Source organism: Lathamus discolor, chromosome 3 (assembly GCF_037157495.1).
Source record: "Lathamus discolor isolate bLatDis1 chromosome 3, bLatDis1.hap1, whole genome shotgun sequence".
Classification (NCBI taxonomy): Eukaryota; Metazoa; Chordata; class Aves; order Psittaciformes; family Psittacidae; genus Lathamus; species Lathamus discolor.
The window spans coordinates 40,969,181-40,987,956 of NC_088886.1; the positions used below are offsets into that span (position 1 = coordinate 40,969,181).

General features: G+C 54.2%; 2 protein-coding genes across 3 annotated transcripts; both read right to left on the reverse strand.

Annotated features, from left to right (window-relative positions):
- Positions 1-525: 525 nt before the first annotated feature.
- LRRC15 (leucine rich repeat containing 15) lies at positions 526-5,368 on the reverse strand. Its single transcript, XM_065674843.1, has 2 exons — positions 5,184-5,368; positions 526-3,549 (listed from the first exon to the last, which is right to left on the reverse strand). The coding sequence occupies exon 2, from the start codon at positions 3,542-3,544 to the stop codon at positions 1,817-1,819; it is 1,728 nt and encodes a 575-aa protein (XP_065530915.1). The 5' UTR covers positions 3,545-3,549; positions 5,184-5,368; the 3' UTR covers positions 526-1,816.
- Positions 5,369-12,119: 6,751 nt separating this feature from the next.
- On the reverse strand, positions 12,120-18,387 carry GP5 (glycoprotein V platelet). 2 transcript variants are annotated; one of them, XM_065674841.1, is made up of 2 exons: positions 18,244-18,387; positions 12,120-15,177 (listed from the first exon to the last, which is right to left on the reverse strand). In XM_065674841.1, exon 2 carries the CDS (start codon positions 15,149-15,151, stop codon positions 13,238-13,240), a length of 1,914 nt encoding a protein of 637 aa, XP_065530913.1. In that variant the 5' UTR covers positions 15,152-15,177; positions 18,244-18,387; the 3' UTR covers positions 12,120-13,237. The 2 variants fall into 2 exon arrangements, with proteins under 2 accessions (XP_065530913.1, XP_065530914.1); XM_065674842.1 differs by having other exon boundaries at positions 18,220-18,387.
- Positions 18,388-18,776: the final 389 nt, after the last annotated feature.

An 18,776-nucleotide genomic window follows, 5' to 3' on the forward strand; every position in this document is an offset into this window, starting at 1 on the left:
TTGCAGGGGCCTCTACTGGAACAGGCTGGGGTGGCAGCTGCCAGGGGGGCACCCAGAGGGGTAGGAGGAGGGACACTTAGGTGTATTCAGCCAAGCTGATGGAGCACACAGTGAGCACAGAGAAACGCAGCTGATGCAAGCCCATGGCAGCCAGCTCTGAAGGGAGCCATGTGAGCTCCCCACCACCCTGGGGTGGCACTGGGTAAAGTGTGCAGTAGGCAGTCAATGTCTCCGTCAAGAAGCTTGCTGAGGTCTCAGCTCACTCTTCAAAAGCTATTCCCCTGCTGTTGGATGGCTGAGCCTTCCTTGGTCCTGCACCACAGGCTGGAGTCGAGGGACCAGCATAAGCTGTGCAACCACAGCCCACTAACCCTCTCCAAGCCCCGCCAGGCTGTATGGACTTTTCCTCAATATGAAAGAAAAATCTCTTAGGAGTGAAGATCAGGCACATCTCCTGTTCCTGCTGGGTCATTGGGTCATTCCCCAGCTGTGCACCGTGGAGGAGCAAACAAACTTGGCACTGGGGATGGACAACTGCACTTTAATGGAGAGGTCACAGAGAAGCACCCGACAGCCCCGCGGCAGTCCCGTGTCTCCCACTGCCATGCAGGTCCCAGCCCAGAGGAGCATCCCATCATGTACACAAGTGTGGGGCTATGTATGATTGCGCTGGCTCCTGGGGCGCTCATCCCATGGCAGTAACCCCCAGGCAGCCCAACACCACCACACCACGTGCAGAAGTGAGCTGGAACCCTCCGTGGCTGTGCTACATCTGGAGCAGGCAGGGTGGGCGCTGGGTGCAGCTGCTGCAGGGGCACGGTGTGGCACCCACCTGTGAACTGCAGAGCAGCAGAGCTTGCTGACCCTCTGCTGTGCACTGCCAGCATCCCCACTGCCCGAGGGGTGTGCAGGCGGCAGGGCTGGGCAGGCAGCAGGGCTGGGCACATAGAGGGGGATAGTCGAGGGAGGAAGAGGAAGGAGCATTGGCAGGCAGAGCAGGGCCAGGTTGTTCACTAGCTGGTGGAGGATGCATAGGGTATTGAGGCAGCGAGGACTAGAGATGGGGTGCAGCAGGAGCCGCCCCGGCACGCTCCTGCTGCCTTCGGGCATAAGGATGCAGCCCCTGCAGATACTTCACCCGCACCCGGTAATTCCCCCGCACGCAGCAGCGGCCGGTGCCTCCGGACGCCGCGGGACACAGGAGGGGCAGCAGGAGGGGGCAGGAGGCTGCGCGGGCCAGGGAAGGTGCTGGCTGCCTGCGGGCAGGGCGGCAGCGTGGAGCGGGGCGGGTGTGCCAGCCCGGCAGCAGCGCCCAGCCCGGCAGCAGCGCCCAGCCCGCCGGCGAGGGCACGGCAGCACCGGGTGTGCGGCTCCTGCCCGGGCGGGGGCAGAGGCTGGGGCATGGAGGGAGCAGCGGGCAGCAGGCGGTGCAAGGACAGGCAGCACCAGAGGGGACAAAGCAACGTGAGGACAAGGGAGTCCTGTTGTTTGAGTAAAGCACCATCATGACCAGGCTGTGGCTCTCTGCTTGAGGGGTCCCCTCTCGGCATCCCAGCTCCTGGCCCCGGGCAGGGGATGAGCACAGAGGCAGGAGGGGCTGGGAACAGGGCAGCCATGGGCGGTCACCCAGGTGGACACCCTACTGCAGAACAAAGACAGGGCAAAGCAGAGAGGGACAGGGGACATGCAGCACACCCAGTGACTGTGGCCCATCCCAATCAGCAAGGGCAGCTGATGCAGAGCCACTGTCATGTCCCTTGGCCCCGTGGGGAGGGAATGCCCCACCAGTACCGTTACCCCAGGGTCTGCTGGGTGCTCATGCTTCATTGGGGGCCTTCATCCTCATAAGCACAACGTGGCTCTTCTTCCTGCAGCCGTAGACCACCAGCGCCACAAGAGCGGCAAGCAGGGCCGCACACACCAGCACAATGACCGCCACCACCACCCCACTCTGTGTGCTTGTCAGCCCCCACTGCCCCCTCTCCTCTTCCTCCTCCTTCTCCTCCTCCTCCTGTGGGGAGACTGGCAGCCCCATGGGGGGCTCCGTCCAGGCACCCTCCGGCAATGCCACCTCAGAGGGGCCAGCAGGGAGCGGGGTGCTGGGATGGGGGGAGGCAGTGGAGGGCAGGGGGACGAGGAGCTGGTCCTGCGGCAGCCCAGCGATGGGGGTGCCCCTCAGGGAAGGGGGCTGGGCACAGAGGGGGGGTGTCTCGCCCACCTTGTGGGGGTTGTCCTCCAGCCAGCCCCGCAGGGGCAGGATGCCCTCATCACAGCGCCAGGAGTTGTTGTGCAGCTTCACCTCTCGCAGGGCAGCCAGAGGGGAGAAGATGCCGGCGGGTAGGTACTCCAGGGCGTTGGAGTGCAGCTGCAGGTGCCGCAGCCCTGGGGTGGTGCTGAAGAGACCCCGCGGCAGCATCTGCAGCTGGTTGTGGTGCAGGGAGATGTTCTGCAGCTTGGGCATCCCCTCCAGTGCCTGGGCATCCAGGCGGCGCAGGGCGTTGGAGTGCAGGGACAGCTCCAGCAGCTCTCCCAAGCCCTGGAAAGCACCGCGTGCCACGGAGCGCAGCCGGTTCTTGCTGAGTACCAGGAGCTGCAGCTGGGTGAGGTTGCCAAAGACAGCGGTGGGGAGGGTAGAAAGCTCATTATCGTAGAGCCACAGCTCCCGCAGGTCGGGCATGGGCCCGAAGGCACCGGGGGAGATGTCCCGCAGGCGGTTGACGTGCAGGGTGATCTTAGCGAGGGCACGCAAGGGCACGAAGACCCCGCTTGGTAGGGTGGCGAGGAGGTTGTTGGACAGGTAGAGCTTCTGCAGGTTTCCATTGTGCACAAAGAGCTCCGGGGACAGCGTCTCCAGCTGGTTCTGGTGCAGCCCCAGCTCCTGCAGCTCGGGCAGCCCATCAAAGGTGCCCACCGGGATCTGCCGGAGCCGGTTCTCATAGAGCCGCAGCACCTGCAGCCGCGCCAGCCGTTCGAAGGCCCGGCGCGGCAGGTGGTCGATGTTGTTCCTGGCCAGGTTGAGCTTGGTAAGGCTGGTGAGCTGGTCAAACACCCCCTCCTTCAGCTCCTGCAGGTTGTTCCCGTGCAGCTGCAGCTCCTTCAGGTTGCTCAGGTGGGAGAAGTGGGAAGGCTCGACCTGGAGGATCTGGTTGCTGGAGAGAAGGAGAGACTCCAGCTTGCCCAGGGGCTCAAAGACCTGCACGGGGAGCTCCTGCAGCTTGTTGCTGGACAGGCTGAGGTAGCGCAGGTCGGGCAGGTGCTGGAAGGCCCTGGGGCTGATGCGCGACAGGTTGTTCTTCTCGATGCGCAGCCCAATCAGTAGGGAGGCGTTGCCAAAGGACGCGTCGCCCAGCTCAGTGATGAGAGTGTTGATGATCTGCAGGGTCATGGCGTTCTCAGGAATGGGGCTGGGGACTGCAGTGATGCCAGCACCGGAGCACTCCACCTGGGCAGTGCGGACGCACTGGCACTGCTCTGGGCACTGGCCACTGGCCACCTGGATGCCCACCAGCAGCAGCAGCCACCGCTGCCAAAATCCCAGCTCCATTAGGCCTGCAGGAAAAACAAAGCAGGGGGGCTCAGCAGTTTCCCAGCTCTCTGGGCCTCCACCGGGGATGGGTGCTGTTCCCTCCATGGGAAAGGCCACCAAGGCTGTGGCCATCCTGCCCCCAGAATGGCAGCAAGGCAGAAGAGGGTGGGCAAGAAAGGCTGGGGGCAGGCATCCAGGCAGGAGTGCAGGGCAGGACAGAGCTGGGGGCTGTGGTGCCTGGCTGCCATACCACAGCTATTAGTGGCATCGCTGGCGTCTCCCTCGCTCAGCTCCTGCAGAGGCCAGGAGTGTGGTTTCCTGTTTTGTAGTGAGTACGGTGAGCGGCTACCAGCGGTACTGGCCTGGCATCACCGAGCAGCCCAGACCTTCACCAGAGCTGGCCTGCAGCACCCTCAGCAGGGTGGGTCCTGGGCATGCTGCGTAGGGCCGGGAAGAAAGGCGCTCCCCAGCACACTAAAGCACCCTCCTGGCTCTAAGCTCCTGTTGTGGAGCCAAAAGCAGCCCTGGCACCCGCTGCCAGGGCATGCTTTAGCTCCAGTCCTACAGGAGCCTGAGTCAGTGGGACCCTCTGCCAGCTTCCCAGCCCAGGCGGGATACAGGGGTGGCCCTCTCTGCACCTGATCCCCAGCAAAAGGTCTCAGCCCTGGCCAATTTTGGCTGTGAGAGTGGGTGTCTGGTGTGCAGGCTGGTCCCAGAGGTAGTGCCCAAAGAAACCTTAAAGCCTAGGAAGAGTGAGGGCTTTGCAGTGAGGCCCTCCATCATTCTATAAAAAGCATGGACACTATGGAGATCCTCTCCTCCCTCCTCTGGCCTGGGAGCTTTCTCCCTCCCTAGATTAAAGCATCAGCCTTGTGCCAGGCTGGCATGGAGCAGTCCCTGCTAACAGCTTCAAGTGGCACAAGGGATGGAGAAAACCTGTGTCCCCCCATCCCTGAGCACAGCTCAGCCAAACGGGCAAGTCCAGCAGCACAGGGGTCAAGGCACGGTGCCCCAGCTGGCACAGCACCCCGGGGTGCTGGGGCAGAGCCCCTGCCCTATGCTCTGGGCTCCTTCCAGGGAACACACTTACTCTCCGGCAGGGAGGGAGGAACCCTTCACAAGCCAGCACAGTTTATGTTTCCCATATGGAAACAATCTGCATCCAAGAACAGCTTTGTTTATAGCAAGCCACTTCTAAACTTCCCCAAACACTCTGCACATCAAAGCCCAGCTCATGTCACTCCCTGGTAAGGCGGCTCAGAGAGCATCCATGCTGGAGCGTCCTTCAGGAAAGACAGCTGAAAACAATTTGTCTCGTCTTTTCTTCTAGGGACAAAAAGCAGCTTACAGACCAAGGGGCTGAATATCCCTTACCACTCAGCCCCTCAGCATCCCACTGCTCCTAATTTCAGCCCCCCATAATCTTACTTTGCCCCTCTTAATTTTCTCTATAGGTTATCATTTAAGATACGTTGCCTATATAACTAATTCAGCTCCCACAATGTCATCTCCCTTTGTCGGAGAGCCCTTGCAAGACAACCCTCTCTATCAGATCAAACGATGCTGAACATGCAGATCCCACCACCCCTCGGACCTGTCCCAGGAGTCCCCCTGGCCCAGGGCCACTCACAGCAGCAGTAGCGGAGAGGAGACTTACCCGAGTGTCCTGCAGCCGCGAGCGCCGAGTGAGCACAGCTCTGAGCTGACAAGAGAGCCAAGTGTGGTTCATGCTTCCCCTCCCAGTATATAACCCGTCCAAATCAATGAATCAGCACAGGGGCAGCGGCGGGGTTAGGGAAAGCGCTGGAGCAGAGCTGCTTCCAACTCCTGTTTCCTCAGCAAATAGACCAAGAGTCTTGAGAATGGAGTTTTGGGTTTCCCTCTCCTGAACCCCAGTGCTCTTGTTTGAAGACAAGCAGATGGCCTCACAAACATGGGGGGCTCATATCAGCCAGTGCCCAGATAGCAGCTCGGCCTTGGGAGCCCCTCTTGGTCTCTGGTGGGAAAGGGGTGGGTGCCCCCATCCACGGCGGAAGGCAAGACAAAGCCAGGTCCCACGGCACAATCCTGCCCTTCCTAGCACGCATTCACACTGCTCTGCTCCATGGCATCACCTCGGCACATGCACAGTCCTTGCCTCCCCAGCTATGGCTCCTGCCAGTATCAGGACCTCTGGCCATACCCCAGCCAGGGCCAGCAGTGCAGGCAGCTCCCCCCAGCACACTGACCCTGCCAGGGTTCACCATCCCAAATACGAACAGGCCAGGAGCTCAAGCACCCACCCCAGGGCTCGGTCCCACAGACACCTTGCCCAGCGCAGCCAGCGAGTGGTCACCAAACAGGGGTCGGTAGCACTGCTGGTGCCAGCCAGAGGCCAGGCTGCTCCAGAGAGCCCTTGGCAAGCCAGATCACCTCCCACTGCCACCACCATGCCCGTGGGCACTGAGAGACCCCTCAGCATCAACTGCAGGCAGCCTTTCACCCCCAAAGTGGTACGTGCTGCCACCTCCAGGGGCTGCCATGGCTACAGCGCGTCCTGCTCTTCATCCTCAGCAGCCCTGATGCATGGGTGACAGATCCCACCACCCAGGGGTGCTCAGGAAGCAGGGTACAAGCCCGACCCATCCGCTTGTTCAGGGGTACCTGCTGCCACCCATGTCCTGTCCCCTCCAGCCCACATGGTCTCAAAGGGGTGCCTTGGGTCCCCACCACCTAGCCCACGTCACTACGCCGTCACCCACCTTTCCCAGGCAGCCCCTGTCCAGCAGCTGCCAGGAACGGATATTGGGGCGGAAGCAGCTAAGGAAAGCCAGTGTGCGTGAATGTTTTGGGCTTCCCGGAGCCAGAGCAGCCCCGTGCTAACCACGGGGCAGCTGGAATGTCCCTGACCATGCCTAATCCCGTCTCAGCCCACCCATGTTTCCGCTGGCTGCAGCAGCCCCTGCTCATGTCCCAGCCAGCGCTAACGAGCTGCTCGTGATGGGAACAACACGGGGCTGCCGCAGAGGGGGCAGGACGCTGCCTCCATCCCCATGCAGCCCCATGTCCTGCCATGCTGCGAGGGGTGGGAGGGCACAGGGCAGCGCAGGGGATCAAGCATCCTGCTCAAGAAGGGGACCAGACCAGGATGAACAGCAGGCAAGGGATGGAGACGGGAGTTTCCAGCCAGGCTCAGAGGAAGGCGACAGGGATCGTGGGAAGAGGGTAGGGAGTGGGACCTCCGCTGGAAACAACCACTGCTGATGTGGTAGATTGCATAGGGAGTCTAGCTGCCATGGGACATGCCAGATGGCCATGGATGCCTTCCTGGATGGGGAGTCAGCACCAAGGCTGGGGCTGCCCTCAGCCATGCTCCCTGCCTGCTCCTGGGGCAAAGCCCAGGCATTTGGGCACAGAGAAGGGGCATTTTGGAAACACCACCCACAAGTGCTTTAGCTCACGCTCTGTTGACACAGCAGATTTTCCCAGCAATGCGGTTCCCAAAATAACCTTCCCGCTTCCTTGACAGCGGTGCAGCTGGAGGTCAGGCGGCGGACTTGGGAGCTGCCCGCTCCCTGCAGCCCTGGCACAAGAGCAGGGCTCTCATGGCCTTATCACATCCTTATCACTGCCTCTGTCTGCCCACTGCCACCGCTGCCGGGTTCCTGCCGGCTCTGACTCATCCCAGAAGCGCAAAGCTTTTCAGCAAGGCAACACAGGAATTAAACCCCAGCACTTCCGAAAAAACACCACCCGAAGCCAGTCCGACAGAGGAATGTTGGACTCAGCTTCTTCCAAGCAGCATGGCCTGAGAGGGACAGGGATGCGGTGGTGGGTACCCTCGAACACCCTGCCCCCAGGAAAGGGGTGATCAGGCCAGGTTCCAATGGCCACACAGTGCCCAAAGCTTCAGAGGAGCCCTGCCAAAATCCCAGTTGCCTCTACCCAGGCCTCGAGAGCCTGGCTCCAGCTCCTGGCTGGGAAGGACAAGTCTGATTTCAAGACATCCCTAAAAATAAAGCAAGGCTGAGTAACAGCACAATCCCGTGCACCGCACCCACAGTGCGGAGGGAGGGAGCCGCTCCCAGAGGCGAGCACACAGGAACTTGCCCCAGGCTATGAGCAGGGGAGGGGAGCAGAAGGTGTGAGAGCCTGGGACAGCCGCACAGACACGCTCTGCACATCTGGAGGGCAGAGGCAGCTCCCCGAGACACACGTGGATGTGATTGAGGGTGACATAAGTGTTCTGAGGGGGAGGCTGCTCCACATGGCTGGGAGCTCGCACGGCGCTGGATGGAGCAAAGCAAGCCTTGTGCTGCAGAAGCCCCAGGGTTCCAGCAGTGCTCTGGGAACCTTCCCCACCTCCAGCCACACCAGACGGAGGAATGCTGAGCCCCCCCAGACCCCCTCTCTGAGCTCAGGACAATGTGGAGTCACTGCCATGTCCCTGCACCCCTAAAGGGATGGTGGAGCTCAAGCGTGGGCTCCTGTGCCCCAATGAGATCGGGCCAGCAGCAAAACCTGCGGTCAGAGCTGGCCTGGGGAGCGGCTCCTTCCCCCCGAGCCCCCAGCCCTCCTTGCCCGCACACACACAGTGTTCTGATGCTGCTCCTGCGTCCATGGAAGAGCGGGAGAGCCCCTAGAACCCCCCACAGGTATTTCTCTGCGTGCAGCTGAGCCCTCGGGAGCGCTGGAGATCCTGCGGCAAAGCAGTCCCAGCCAGAGTTACCCCCTTGTGCTTCGACATAACCCTGCCTGGGGCTTCTGGAGGCTGCCAGGGCCGGGAGCTGGCAACGCCTGGCTACGCTCTCCAAGTCACTTGTACTCCCAGGACTGGGTTCTCAGCCCCTCCAGGGCTCCCGTCTGTCCTACCACCATTGCACAAGCACTGGTGCTGCCCCGTGCCGAGCTCAGCCCCAAAACGCCACCACGGGAAGGTTTCAGGAGCCCCCGAGCAGCAGCATCCCTTATTGCCGGGGAGGTCCGCCTCGCTCCCACACGGCAGGACAGCCCGGGGTCCCTCCGTGCTGGCGCAGCTCCGGCGCATCCCCGCAGCAAAGCCGGGCGGCTCTGACTCACCGGGGACTCGCGGCTGCTTGGAAAAACTCATGTAATCGCTAAAATTAGCAGCCCGTGGGCTGGGCCGGGAGCCCGCAGCGCCCATCTGCCAGACAGCTGAGCACGCTCACCCAGGCCCCCGCTCCCCCTCCAGCTCCCGGCAGAACCGGCACCCCTGTGCGGGACGGGGTGGCCCGAGGCCCCGCAGCGCTGGAGCCCCCATTGCTTTGCGCGGCTGCAGAGCCCTCGCCCCACCATGAGGAACCCCCTCGGTGGCCCCTGGTGCTCACAGCGAGCGGCTGGCCCAGGGCACCCGGCCAGGCTCTGCTCTGCCGAAGGGAGGAGCAGGGTGTTGGCTGGGCGGGGGGCCAGGGAGGGGGTCCCTGCCGTGCTCTGGTGTGGGCAGCACCTCCTGGCCGGGCCGTGCAGCAGGACACAGGCTCAGGCACAGCCGAGAGGGGAAGGAAGGAGCATTAGTCAGACCGTCAGGGACCAGCTGGGGCCCGCAGCACCCATAGAGAGGCGGCAGCAGCAGCCCCTTCCCCACCACACACCCATCCTAAACCTCTAAGGAGCCGAAACCTGGGGGCTCCTCCACAGGGGCAGGGGCAAGCCCCTACATCATTTTCAGCACCCTGCTTGAGGAACACTGCTCACAGCTACACGATGCCCCATCTCCATCTGCCCCAAGGGATGGGGGCATGCCCTGCCTTCCCTGGGGAAATAAGTGCATGGGCAAGGTAAGAGCTTTTCGGAAGGAGGAGCAGTCCTGGAGCCTCCAGGATGGACAGGAAGGTTAGCCTGTACTCAAGCACCAGCACAAGACCCGCCACAACTCTCTTGGAGCACAAGGAAAATGACATTTAGGATCTCGAGCTGCAGTGGAGTTTGCCTGGCCAGCAGAACCGTGTCCTCCAGGCTCGGCCCTGGCCCCAGCGATAGCAGGAGCACGCCGGGCTTGGCGCAGGCTCAGGGCAGCGCTAGGCTGGAAGGAATGCAGGGCCTGTGGCCAAGTCCGCCTGGAGAGATAATCCGAAGCGGAAAGAGCTTGTCAGATGGGCGCTGTTGAGAGGGAGGAAGGACCGGCTGGAGCAGGAGGCGATGGTGGGGGGCTGTTCCTGCTCATGCAGTGCTGTGTGTTTGCTGGATCAGCTTCACACAGTTCTCCATCTCTGTAAAGCCATCCCTGACATCCTTGTTCCCCGGGGACCCCCTCCTAAGACCCAAGGGGGAAGGGGCCCCATGGCTCCTAAGTGCCCAGGAAAAGCAGGCAGAGGAGTGCACAGCAGCGCAGGGAGCCGCTGCGAGCCATCGCTGGCTCCCTGCCCTGGGCTGTTTTCATCTAGAGGAAAAAAAAAGCACAGCTGGAAGCCTGGCATCTCCCAGAGAAACACAACAGCCCTGAAGCAGTGATTGCACAAGAGGGGCTGGGCCCGGTGGCAGCACGTCCTGCTGCTGGAGCAGCAGCCCCATACCCTGCAATGAAGTGGGACTCATTCACCATGGACCAAGCAAGAGCCTTTGCCAGGGCTTAGCCACCCATAGACACCCAGGAGGAAAGGGGATGGGAACCCAGACTTTGGCTAGGAAAACGGGGCAGAACGCCTCCATACCTCCATCTCTGGCTGGAGCAGGGGCAAAACAGAAGCTTCAGGCCCCCTGATCACTGTGAGAGCCTATAAACACTCACAAGCCCAGCCTTGTCCCATGGGTACGTGCCGTTGGCTGCATCTTTTCCCAGCTATTCTGTCATCCTTCAGAAATGCCGTGCTGATACTGTGGCTGCTGCATCAGCATCCCCAGGCGAGATGTGCTGGTTGGAAGCTTGGATGAGACATAGCCAAATCTCCATAACGTCAGGCAGAGACACAGCAGGGACACAAGCATAGGACAGGGGTGCTGATGGCCTTGAAGGGTCCTGCATCAGCTGGGAACCAGGCAGAAAGTTGCTGGCACTTACAGCAGTGGTTAGTTCCCTCCTTGCCATGCTGCTCTTCAGGGACACTGTACATTCAAGTCCCAACAAGCAAAGGAGAATGGCACCTGCAGTGACATCAGGCTGGAAACATGGAGCATACTCCCATGGTCTGACATGGGGGATCAGAGCTCCCACTGCTCAGGGATTTCCTAAAGCAGGAACAACTGCCACAGAAACGAGTGTTTGAGGCAACTGAGCACGTTATGAAGACCTTTGGCTAGGCTGCATTAGTGACGTACCCCAAGCACTACCGACTAGGATGTGGCCCCAGAGGCAGCTCCTGGACTCATGTTTATCATGATTCTTTATCCCATGCAGAAGCCAAGAGTGTGCAGCCAATCCCCTCAGCCACTGAGTGCAGATGTGCTTTGCATCCACCCTTTCTCCAACAGCAGGGACGCCCCGGACCAGATATTACATAGCTCCAATCTTTTCCAGCCCACTGTCCCAAGCCCAGCCCGGTGGTGAAGGTTGGGCAGTAGATCTTGGAGGTGTGGGCTGCAGGGACTGGGAAATACCTTGCCAATACGCTGGCGATGGCAAGCCATCGGAGCCTTGAGGCAGCTGCAAGGCAGCGCTGCCCAGAGAGGGGCTGCACTTTCCCCAAGGTGCCTCCCTGTTGCCTTCCTGCCCACCACAGCCACTGTCATGCTGACCTGGAAGACATCCTGTCTCCAGGCAAATCAGAGATGGGATATAAACAAGCATATCCTCGGATTTCCCAGGCCAAGGAGTTTTGCAGGGAAGGCTGAGCTCTGCTGGACAAGCAGCAGTGAATCAGAGGCAGCTCAGAACATGACACCTCAGAGGAAGAGTTAGTAAGAGACCCCTTATTGCTCCAGCCTTTTGTTGTCTGCTGACTTCACTTCCTCGTCTGGCTCAAGTGTGGGGGAAGCCCGATGACAGCACGCAGAGAGGAATCATCCTCCTCTGAGCACTTGACTGCATGCAGCCGTGTGCCAGAGCCACCACGTGCCAGAGCTCAGCGGCTGCGCAACAGGAGTCCGAGGAGCAGCGCAGAGACCCAGCTGGCCCCACTGCGGAGCTGGAGCGGCCAAAGGAGAGTTCAGGAGGATGGCAACTGCTGCTATCCCACTGCTCTTCCAGGGGCTGGCATCAGGGGGCTATACACCCCTATGACAACCAAAGTGATGTCTTTCTTAGAAATTGGACAGTGTGCATCCAAGGGCCCATAGCCATGAGCACACTTCTTCAGCGTCTCACCGAGGCAAACAGTGACCAGCACGGTTTGTCTAACAGGCTCCTCGGTAGCTCAGATTATACTTATCTCCTGCCTGCTGCGAGCAGATGCTTGCGTGGCACCAGCACGACAGCGCTGGAGCAGGCACAACACTAAGTGGTCATTACAGTTGTCCAACCAAAAGCCTAAATTTGTAACAACTGCCTCCTTCTGGGCACCAGCATGCAACCCCCCGGAAAGCTGCATGTTGGGTTTGTGCTTCTCTCTTAAATATATTGCAGTAAATATTCTGGAGGTTGTGTTTATGAATCCAGTCCCGGTTTGCTTTGCTCCAGCTGTAGTGACTTCTATTCCTGTTTCTTTAGAGACAGCTTCCATTTAGCCAGGCTTGCTAAATTTTATTAAACCTCACACCAGCAAGACAACAGTTACTTAACACCACAGAAGCATAGTTTCCTTTCACAGCCTAGAAGAGGAATTCAAGTCCATTAGCAGAGCACCCTGAAACAAAGCAGTCTGTAGAACAACGGCACAGCCCAGAGTAGCACACAACAGGGAACAAGCCACAGACCTGCAGCAAGTGCAGGCTCCCTTCATCTCAGGCTTGTAATGTGCCGTTTCAAGGCCATCCAGGAAAGACCTCAATAGTCAGAAAGTCAGTAAGGCTACAAAAGGACTCCTGGAGTATAGTGTCTCCTGCCCAGAGAGCCACAAATCCACATCCCGAGGCTTTTAAGTACAACATCCGAGTTCTTAAGAACAAGCCAAGTAACTTTACAAAGTTTATGAACAAACAAAATACATCAAGTTTCTATTTCCTAGCCCAGCACCTTACTTACCTTCCTCTGTTTAAGCTAGAGGAAAGCACTATTAGCTTTAAATGGTACCCCTTACTTCTGCCACGTCCTGGAAAGGGTCTGAGGACATAAAGCAAAAACTAAGACACTTGCACTATACCATTCAGCCCCCCCCCCCCTATTTTTAAATGGTCTTTTCCAGCATCTTTTCCCCAAGATACCCTTTGCTTTCCCAATAAACAGACAAAACATTGCAGGTAATATAAGGAACATTTGGAGTATTACAGATAACCTTTAAAGCATGGTTAAAGCCATGTTCCTATGTGGACTTCCCTACATTGATGCCATGTCCATGTGAGCAGCGTGAGCACGAGAGCAGGCGACGGGGCCTGGCAGGGACAGGGCTGCAGTCCAATGCAGGTAACTCGTAGTACACACGTAGAGGTGACCACAGATCTTCTTTCACTCTCCCTCTGGGTTCACACAACAAGTGCTGTAGCAATAGATGGTCTTTACAACCACTTTCAGCAAACGCTAAGGTACATAAAAGCACGTTTTCATTATGCTGTAAAAACAAGGTCTTTTTGGTTCTTTGCATGAAGATTTGTAAGCCATACGTGAATCAAGTGTCAACTACCTAAATGCTCAAATGCATCCAAAATAATGCTTCTAATCCTCTCTTCAGCTGGTATTCTCTATCATCTTCTCAAAAATTTTATCAGAACTACAGGCTGAGTAGGAGTATTTCTGGAGTGCAAGAGCTGCCTGGTCTTACCCATCACATACAGACTGAGCACAATGGTTACAGTCTGGAGTGTTAAAATCAAACTGTAAAGGCACACAAACAACTGACAATATGCAACTCTGGTATTAAAATAGGGTTTAGCACTTCTGTGGGCTGGTATCTCATCCAACCAGGCAAGAGTAGTTAAATCTGTTCCTCTGACGCTGTTGGTTTGTACAATGACACTGGGTGAAGTTTGGATTGGAACTTCTGACAAATGAAACCTAGGCTGTCCAACGTCTTCAAGATGTGAGTCGGTAAAACCTGGGGTTGCAAGAGGAATTGATGTGGGTGTGCTGGTATCCATGTTGGGCACTGCAGTCTCCCAGGATTTTAAGTGCTCCATCACAAGAGAAGTCAAAGTCTGGGAATAAGCTGAGCTGAATGTCTGGTATGTAATGGCTGTGGTTGGCGGGCAGTTCAGGTGCTCACCTGTTAGAGCCACAAGAGAAGTACTCTGTAGTGCCAGCGGGCTCTGACACGTTAGAGATGGCACATTTTTAACTATCTCCATGCTCTTGAGGAGCCACTCTCTGAAACCAAGAATTTGGCAATCGCATCTCCAAGGGTTGTCGTCAAGGAAGACTTCTTGCAGCTCAGGTAAAGCAGTAAAGAAGTCTCCAGGAAGAGACTGCAGCTTAGTGCTGTTCAGGTAAACTTTCTGAAGGTGCTTGAGATTATGGAAGAGGTTTCTAGGAAGAATCTCAAGCCTCTTATCAAAAAGAGAAATGTTCTGCAGCTTCTGAAGGCTCAGGAAGATGCCCTCCGGCAAACTGGAAATATTATTTGTATGCAGAGAAAGGCCCCGCAGTTCATTCAGGCCACTGAATACATTCTTAGGAAGAAAACTAAGCTCTGGATTAAAACTAAGCACAAGAAGCTCTAAATTTGTCAAGTTACTGAACACAAAATCTGGTATTGTTGAGAGCTTTGTGTGATACAGCCACAGGCCACCAAGATGCCTCATTTCTCCAAACAATACTTCTGGAAGAGACTTCAGTGGGTTCCTGTACAAGGTTAATTTAGACAGGTCATGCAAATGCAGAAAGAGCCCAGAGGGCAAAACCTCAAGCTTGTTCCTGGAAAGCGTTAGGGTTTTCAGTTTATGAAGACAACAAAATGCATCAGGGGCAATGGACTGGATGTTATTGGAATGCAGGAAGAGCTCCATCAGCTCTTTCAGGCTATCAAACATACCAGACTCTATTGAAGACAGCCTGTTAAAGTACAGCATCAGCTTCTCGAGCCTGGTTAATGCACTAAATATATTTCTAGGCAGTGCTGCCAAATAATTTCTTGACAAGTTCAGTACTTTGAGTTTGGCAAGTTTCTTCAGCACGCCACTGGGAAGTGCTGTTAGTTGGTTTTTGTTCAAGTAAAGCTCCTCCAAACTAGCTAGTTTGTCAAACAGGTTTTCTTCGATGGCTTTCAACCTGTTATTTTCAATGATCAATTGCTGAAGCTGTACCATGTCATCAAACACTTCTGCGGGAAGTTCGACCAGCTTATTCTCTAGCAGTTTGAGGGCTTTTAGCCTTCTCAGGCCTTTAAAAGCCACTGGTGAAATCAGAGAGATGTTGTTTGAAGACAAGATGAGATGCTGCAGTTCCACCATCCTAGAAAAAACATCCTGCAAGTATGTTACATTAGTGCCCGTTATGTGAATTTCTGTCATATTGCAAGGCAGATTTAAGGATTCCAGGTCTTTGATGTGGGGACCAGAGCAATGAATTGCATTTTTTGACGAGCAGTTGCACTTCTGAGGACAAATAGATGCATCCAACTGGAAGAAAAGCTTGATCATCACTGACAAGCAGAACACCAACATCGTTGTTGAAGTGCCAGAAACATTAGCTGTTACAAGAGACAAGAGAGAGTCAGGATTTGATCACAGACAGTAACTTAGCAGCACTTGCATGAATATATCATAAAACCTGCAAATGTGTGCAAAATTTCTCTTGGCTTGAAAGAAAACTTCAAAATCTCTATTACTGTTCACTGCAAATATTCCTAAGGTGGTCAGCTTACACTGAGAAGTACAGATACAACTCTTTTGTTTATATTTGTACTAGTCAAGTATAAAAAACCATATGAAAATCGTGATGAATCCCTAAGCAGTCATAAGGCACGTGTTTATTTGAACAGAAAAGCAACTCTAAGGTACACATAAAAATTATCAAAAGGTCCCGTACCCACTGTTTTTTATTGTAGGTTACCCAAGGTTTAAAAATAAAGTTTAGCCTGCAAAAATAGATAACGGAGGTAAAACGGTGTCCTGTATTTCAAGCGGCCCATATTAAAAGCAAAGCAGCACAAAGCTCTGTTAAATCATTTCCCAGTATTTGCAAATATTCACTTCTTGGAACAGCTCAACACCACACAAAAAGCAACAGGCTATTTTTGACATAGTCTGAAATGACACACAAGAACTCATAGCGCACAGGACAGGAGTGAGCCTCTAATAACCAACGAGTCTCATTTCAACAGCTTAACACAATGCTAAGTTATCAGTGGTATTAAAAATATAATGGAACGAGAGGAAAGTGCCATGAAGTTAGCTGGAAAGCTGTAGCAATAAAGGTAGGTCAGCACAAAACACCATAAAGTTGGGAAGTTGGATAGATTTCCAAACAAAAAAAAAAAGGAACAGGAAAGCACTCCTGGCTATAATGCTAATATTTAAAAGAGCATGTCAAACAGAAATCCACAGTTTAGAAATACTTCCTTAGTGAAATCAACAAGTCTAAGTGTACCAGAAACCTGGAAGTCAAGCACCTGGCTGATGAGGAGGAGAAGCAACAGCTGGGACTGCAGGAATAGCTGCACAAGTTCTACAGACACAGCTGGCACAGCTGATGCCGTGTCAGTCTTCAGCATTGAGAATCCTGGGGAAGAGGAGGGCTCCATCCCAACATACCCTTTTTCCAGGGGAAAGGGTGAAGCTCTCCGCCATCAACATCAGCATCAACAGACACAGGTACAAACCCTACCACTGAGATAGCAGAGCTTCTTACATGCCTGAACTGCTGGCAAGAACCATGGATCAAAACCAGCTGCCGCATCAAAAAAAAAAGGGCAAAAGGGAGTAGCTTAAACATAATAAATAAAAAGATTCTTGGTTAGGTTCAGAGTACTGCAGATTGGCAAAATCTGCATCCCTTCCTTGGGCAGGTAAGGACGTGGCATCTAGTGGTATCAACTACCAGTGACATGGTGTTGCAAAGCAAGCTCTTACTGGGCTTTCTGGAACTTTCTGAATGAGACTGTAAGCCACCAAAACCAAGCGGTAAGATTTCACCCTTCCAAAGGACTTTTCCATGTCAGAGTATCCTGTCTTCCTAGTAGTACCTCCCACCCCCAAACCGACCATCTCTCATGAACCTTCACCTCAAAACGCAAGAACTGTCCTGTCCCTGAACCCACTTATCCCCACCTTGGTATGCTGATGAGCACATGCCTGTCCACATGGGCACCTCAGCCCACAGCACGGCGAGCAGGCAGCTGGTGAACTGCTTCCTGGTGGTGCATGGGCACAACCCTCCACATGCAGCAGAAACACACCAAGAAATTTCCTTTTCAAACCCTAACTGGCATCTCAGCCTTTCCCAACTCAGCCCAAGACCACAGCAGGACTGCAGGATTCAGTGAGATGGAGAAATGAAGATCTAGAGAACAAGAGGGGTAAAAAAGCCCAAACTAAATAGTTATGTTAAGAGACTGTAAATGCAGGTCCCTCAGAGGGCATGTCTGCAGACCACAGTCTGTAAAATAAGAAACAGGCTCACACTAGACTAGACTGGGGATGTCCATTTTTCTGGTCTTATAATAAAAGAGTGTATGCAACAAGACAATGTTAGACACTCAGAAGTGCTTGAAGACATTTTCACCAACAACAAAATGGTAGAAAGTCTTGCAAGAGCCTAAGACCACAAGCATACAACTGGCACAGGAACTGGATAATCCCATGGATCTCAAACATCTACAGCTGCAAATGGTATTTTTAAAAGAAATATTTGATCTTCTATAATGGAAGTCACAGTAAGATCCATATAATAATTATACACTCCTTTGCATTAATATCTCCTCAAACTCTTCTGTGAGACACCTGGCACTCCTGAAAGGACACCAGCCTGGCTGGTCATTTACCATGTCCTGGTCCTCTTTCCCTTTCTACCACCCCCTTAATATTTCTCAAGACTAAAAAAGGATGCCAGAAGCAATGCATCAATAGTGTTGCTATATTAAAAGTCACAGATCAGTTTTGAACTTAATTTCATAGAATACTGAGCACACATACAATTTACCATGGTACTTAACTTTTTTACTTTCTTGCAAGTTTCTAAACTCATGTGAGCATGAGAAAGGAATTTTAAATTGTACCTTATAAACTTATCTGCCTTTCAGATGAACTTACTAGGAACATAGCAGGCAATCGGGCTTCACCATGATTCTGCACTTTAAATGGGAAGTAAAACAGCAAAACACATCCTCCAGATAACACTTTCACCCCTATTTGCGTAACTACTGTGGAAAGGCCAAAGAGTATTTTAAGCCTCAGAGCAGATTTTGCCTATATTTAGTTGTGTAAGCAGCCAGCTTCCACAGGTTGTATGCAACTCCAAAATTAGATTCTGAGACCACTGACAGAACAGGAGAAAGTTTGAAGTCACACATGCAACAGCACAGCACACACTTGCAGCTTCTTTGACAGCAATACTGGGGCATGTGCTTCAGCCAACCCAGTGCAAATCTGGGTGAAGTCAGAAGTACACATTTCAATACGAATTACCATCAGAAATTACAAATTCATTACACAGATTCACTGTGGTCTGCCACACATTATGTTTTGAAGGGCTGGACACACCTACTTTAAACAACCAAGTGATTGATCTGTACCTTTAGAAGGCTGCTCTGACTTACTTTCTTGCAGGACTGGAGTCAAAGCAATTTGAGTAAAGAATGGAGAGTTTTTTATTTAATGCTTTGGCTAAGCAATCCAGAGTTGGCCTATTTGGCTTCTGTTTTTCCTCCAAGTCTTCTGGCCAACAAAGCCTAAATCCAGAAAGATTCTGAAGAGAAAAAAGCTTTAAGTTACCAAAATATTAGCTGGAAATCGAAAGATTAAGTTTTTCTAATTAAGTAACCAGGTATTATAAGTATCTTATCTTCAAATTTAAAATCATGTGCTCTGCCAATGAACATTTAAATGGTGGGTGAGCCACAGGATGGAAAAGGTGTCTTCACTTCTGTGTGATTCTTCTGAGGTGACTGCGGCAAAGTGACAGCTCACAACCAGGAACGTTTGCCCTAGAGTCTTTTCAAGATAACGCCTCCCACGTGTCAAAGAGCAGAAGGAACATGTGGATAACAGGAAGCGGAAACAAGCTGCTATCACATGGACAAGGTCTGGCTTTGCAATGGCTCTCATGAGCCAGCAGGTAAAAGTACGGTCA